The sequence below is a fragment of the Ammodytes marinus genome, assembly GCF_949987685.1.
Source record: "Ammodytes marinus genome assembly, chromosome: 4".
Lineage (NCBI taxonomy): Eukaryota > Metazoa > Chordata > Actinopteri > Uranoscopiformes > Ammodytidae > Ammodytes > Ammodytes marinus.
Window position 1 is genome coordinate 29591571 of NC_137233.1, and position 5182 is coordinate 29596752.

Genomic DNA, 5182 nt, shown 5'->3' on the forward strand with positions numbered 1-5182 from the left:
TTTTACAATCCATATGAACTGGTACGTTTTTATTAAAACAGCATTTGCATAAAATGACTTGTACCATAATACCTTGATTCCGGTGCCAAAATCCTATATTTAAATCTTCAGAGAGGAGGCAAACATAAGTACTCCTTGTCTGATGTTTCTTCACAAGAAACTAGTCAGATCATTTATTTACATGAATAGGTCCATCTCGCGGGTTCCCTGTATACATCATAAAAATAAATGAAGGGGTACAACAACATGCGTGTGCTAACCGCCAGAGCAGCCATTGCAAGAAATAATCAAATAGGTTCATTCAGCTTTAAGAGTTATCATGACATTCAACATTTTGGTTTGCACTTATTTATTTTCTTCTTGAAAAGTTTGAAGAGAGGATGGATAGCCACTCTCTTGTCTGTACAATAAATATGAGGCTACCACCAGCAGCGAGTTAGTTTAGCGTAAATTAGCACAAAGACTGGAAAACAAGGAAACTGCTCACCTGGATCTCTACATAGGCAATAAATACACCTTTGTATCTGGTTTAATTCATACTCGCTTAAGCTCCATATTATTTACTGTACTTACATGAGAGAAGTATCAGCCTTCTCATCTCGCTCTCAACAACAAAGCCAATAAATACATTTCCCAAAAGGTCCAACAATTTTACAACTTTTAAACAGCAACCCTTGCAGCATAATGATGAACTTGTACTACACTTAAGAAACCTGATTTCAAAACAAGACACTGCATAGTCCAACCTATCAAAGCTGCAAAGGTTTGATCTGATGGTCACCACACAGAATAAAAAAATTTAAAAGTACGTGTTAAAGGACCTGTAATTCTTGTATTATAATAATAATATTAATAATAATAAGCTGTTCATTTAGACATCGTTTTAAAAGCCATCTCTCAATGAAAGTTGAAATTGTTCCAGAAACCATCAGCCCTGCAACATTTCAGGAGTTTTCACATCACATCCCCACAAACAGGAATATTGTTTTAAGAAGCACAGACATGGCCAGCTGTCTGTCACAACACAGCTGGTGGCGGACACACTGTCCCCAAAGAGGCCACCTTTCTGCATAATACATGGTGACATGAAGAGATGGAGACAAACACTGGCTGTGCAAATAGCTGTACAAGCCTGAGTGGCAAGGAAGGCCTTAAATGGGCTTTATGAGAACGAATGTACAAACTTTATCCAGAAAGGTCAAAATAAGGCGGATTTCATACTTGATCACTTGTGTTGGGATCATAAAGCTAAAACTCTCTCCTAAAGTGGGTCTTAAATGACTGTCATACTTTATATCAGAAATATATAGTCTACCTGTTTTAACACTTAAGTCATTAGCCAACATTTAACTTTTAGATGCAGCAATAAGAACAAGTGATAAAAGCTGCAATAGCTCACTTTGCCCATTGGCAAAATCTTTAAATTGTAGTGGGGATGTAACTACATTTTTAATACTAAAATCATAATGTCCTTAGACAAATAAATGCTCTTGTTTACATATGTTGCTCTCCTGCTTCCTTTTTTCAGACAGTTGTATTTGCTCTTAATTTTTTACTTGTGTGTGAAAACATGCTGCACATACCCCCCCCCCCTCCCCCCAAATGAAAAGAAAATATTGAGGGAATGAAACGCTCACGCTAATGAACTTCAAAGAAAAACACAGAAATGTCATTGATAAGAGAAAAATGAAAATCCATAGCCATCAGGTTTTAGAGAAATGTGTAAACTGGCGTCTTCTTTCACAAGCATTAAAACATTATATCTCAATATGCTACAGATGTAACACTATCCAACAATAATTGGACAACTGTGAATAAATAGATCAGTTCATCTGGTGTTATGGATGACAGTCCAACGTCCACGCAGACAGAGGTTCATGCTCCATTTCCTTTTGCAAGTTTTAGAGAAACCTTCTCTGGGCGAGTTCATCTGGGGTTAACGGTCCACACACAGACTGTCCGCTTGGTGTCAATAAAAAAAAAATCACAGATTGGATTTGGGTCCACTATTGACTGGAATGGCCCGGAGCTCAGTCCGCATGCACAAGTACTCTCCGATGACAGCCATCAGCGCCATGCAGGCCACATTGATGAGCCACCAGGACAGGGCCGCTGGAAAATGAGCATTGTAGATCCAGCAGCCGATGAAATGGAAGAAGTGCACAGTGACGGTGAAGTCAAGGCACTGTTTCCCTCGACGGATGAAGAACCACAGACCGAGGGCGCTGCGGGAAGGATGGGAAAGAAAGGTTTGTTTATCAACCGAGCATCTGTTGTGTTTCAGATAAGGTTCATGAGGATCCAAAGATGCCTAAGCTTCCCAAGTACCACATCTATAGACATTAATCTGTTTTAGTCCTGTGTAAATTGCTGTCTTTTTCAATATTGTCTACAGGTTGAAATCCTTCAGTTGTGCAGGTGTGATTTAATCATTTTATTCTCCTTAAAATGTATGTACCATGAAATGCTTGGGGAGCATTTTAGTAGGACACAGGTCTTATCTCTTTGGATGAAGGGGGAATTTTTTTTTTAAAGAAGTATGACTGACCTGGTAAGAGAGTTCAAGATGAACGCCATCATTGAGAGCCTCCCCTGAATTGTCGCAAAGCCAAGGATCTGCCGAAGCAAAGCAGAGGCATATTTAAAAGCTGTTTCAGGTGTTTACAAAGCTGCCACACAAACACACACACGTCTCATAACTTACTTCATAGCTGAAGATCTGGTCCAGTGATCGACTACTGTGCACCAGACTGTCCACCCCAGCCAACCACAGGCCCAAGAAGCTGTAGTAGATGCTCTGCATCAACACAATCTGACTCACAATCAGGACCGGGTCCCAGATGTAGCTACGGAAGTTACTGGTCATGGTGGACTGATGGTTCACGTACAGGCCCTCTGGAGGTTAACAGCTGGCCCGACTGTAACCAGCTGGCCCATCCAGTGTGACCTGCGTCTGACCTCAAAACCTGAAACAAAAAACACATATAATCAAATTCATTCTGAGTTTTGAATCTTAGCCCAACAGCTTTATTACACATAAATAGGACATAAGCTGTAGGATCATAGCTATTTCGGTAACAATACAACCAAATGCAGTGCTGTGAGGAGGTACCGCATCAACAACAGTTGTCTCCTTAGCTTAACAGATGTAATAGTAACTCAAGAAATAGATGGCAAAATCAAGAGGAGCACCAGATATAGGTGTTGTGTAGGGTAGGAGTGTTGACTCAGGATCAGCTTTACTGATGACAAAAGGCAGTAAAATGTAATAACCTTTATAGGTTTATATTTACTGTGTGACACTTAAGGTTTTTTGTTCTTCGACTTTTTGATGTGTGAAGAACATGTGATTAGTTTAAGCACAAACAGTCTATATTTGCCTTCCCCACATAAGTACTACTAATCATTGTCAATAGGCCGGGAATGTAATCAACACAATCTCGTAACCTTTTATCTTACCTTTATATATCTAGATTGAAATTTGAATACAGACAACAATTATAATACTAGTATGTATGTACTAGGAGGAAGCAAGGATTGAGCTTCACTGTTATAGCCAGCATAGGCCACTGATGTTGGTATTTGATTCCAAAATCTAACAATGTATCAGGCAATAATAGTAAATCATCTTCATAAAAATGAACTTGTCAGTGCTGCTTTCTGTTTGAAACATGTAATGGAGACACTGCTGTTTGGTTCTGGAACCATTGACTGAACTGGTGTAAGAAAAGGATGTGTAACCAAATGAATACAAAGTTAGACACAACTTAAGACAAAACGAGTATGCTCATTTCTCAAGAACCTCTGAATAAAAACATCTTGCCTTGGGTCTCAGTAAAATAACCATGTCACCCATAGCTACGACGGCGTGCTATACATTGAGCCAGTTCAATATTGTACATGTATCCTATTCAGCCTACACTGTGTTTAAAGTCCAGAGCAGGCTAACGAGCCAACAGCTAACAAAAGCTAACATCAACGTTAACTAGTTTGGACGTGTTAGCAAAGTTGGCTATATAATTCAGAGCCTGCTATGACATTTAGTTCAGGTAAACGTAAAAGCCAAGTTAACAGAGGCATTAAACTGCGGGAGGAACAACACTAAAGTCTCTATATCTCGTCTAACGGTACAACAACACGGAATATGACCAACAAGTCACCGCACGTTAGCTGTTTTCTTTAGCAGCAGCGCGTGAAAAGTTTCAACAAAACATATAGAGACAGCTGATACAGACCTGAACACTGGGTAAGAAAGGTGTCAGGGTGCACTATTAACAATAATCCTTTCGGTTGCTTACAGTTATCCAAACTCTACTGTCAATAAACCGGGCCTTGTCACCATCGCCTGGCAAAACCTTGTTCACAACACGGAAGACACGGTAGAGGACCCGGAAACAAAAGTACAGCTAACTATTTATTTTCAATGTAAGATAAATTAGATAAATTACTGAGACGATTATTTATCTCTTAACAACCTCGGGAGGAAATGTCTGCACAAATGTATATACACCATTGTTACATTCGTATTTTCCGCGATACATATGTCGTGTTTATTATTTGTATTATTCCTGAACAATAGTAAAAGTAGGAGAAGCTAGGCCGTTCTTTGGTTAATATCAGATTAATAGACCTATGCAAAAATAAACCTATATTGTGAAATAGTTTGCTTACTCACATTCCCTTTCCAGAAGTTGTAATATAAGTTTAAAACCACCTTATAAAATATGAGTTTGTAAAAAAAAATGGCAATTTTCCTTTTTCCCCGAGAAATTAAGTATCTCCATTTATATGTATCTTTTTTTATTATTATTATTTACGTTATATATATATGTGTTTATAAATATGGTTATAACCATAGGTTATAACGAGATACTGATCAAAAATATATATATATACTACTACTGTATAGCCTATATAAAATATATATTTTCCAAGTGGCATATGCTGTAACATAGATTAAAAACTTTGCAGAAACTAAACGTTCAAAATAAAATAGTTTACTATGGACAGCAAAGGAGTATACCAAACCAACGCTTACTCCTTGGCAAAGCCAACGGGGTAATAGGTCCATGGGTCAAGCCAAGCCCTTCCCCCTTTTCCACACACGGAGGCTCGTTTTTCACCTATGGCATTAATTTTTCTAAAGTTGTTCTCTGCAGGCATGAACTTTCTTTGGTATATT

The 5182-nt window shown here is 38.5% G+C and overlaps 1 protein-coding gene across 2 annotated transcripts; it reads right to left on the bottom strand.

Moving 5' to 3' along the window:
• Positions 1 to 200: 200 nt before the first annotated feature.
• On the bottom strand, positions 201 to 4372 carry sys1 (SYS1 golgi trafficking protein). Of its 2 annotated transcripts, none has more exons than XM_080026360.1 (4): positions 4299 to 4372; positions 2705 to 2966; positions 2549 to 2616; positions 201 to 2225 (listed from the first exon to the last, which is right to left on the bottom strand). In XM_080026360.1, exons 2-4 carry the CDS (start codon positions 2864 to 2866, stop codon positions 1985 to 1987), a joined length of 471 nt encoding a protein of 156 aa, XP_079882486.1. In that variant the 5' UTR covers positions 2867 to 2966; positions 4299 to 4372; the 3' UTR covers positions 201 to 1984. The 2 variants fall into 2 exon arrangements, with proteins under 2 accessions (XP_079882486.1, XP_079882485.1); XM_080026359.1 differs by having other exon boundaries at positions 4236 to 4366.
• Between the last annotated feature and the right edge of the window lie 810 nt (positions 4373 to 5182).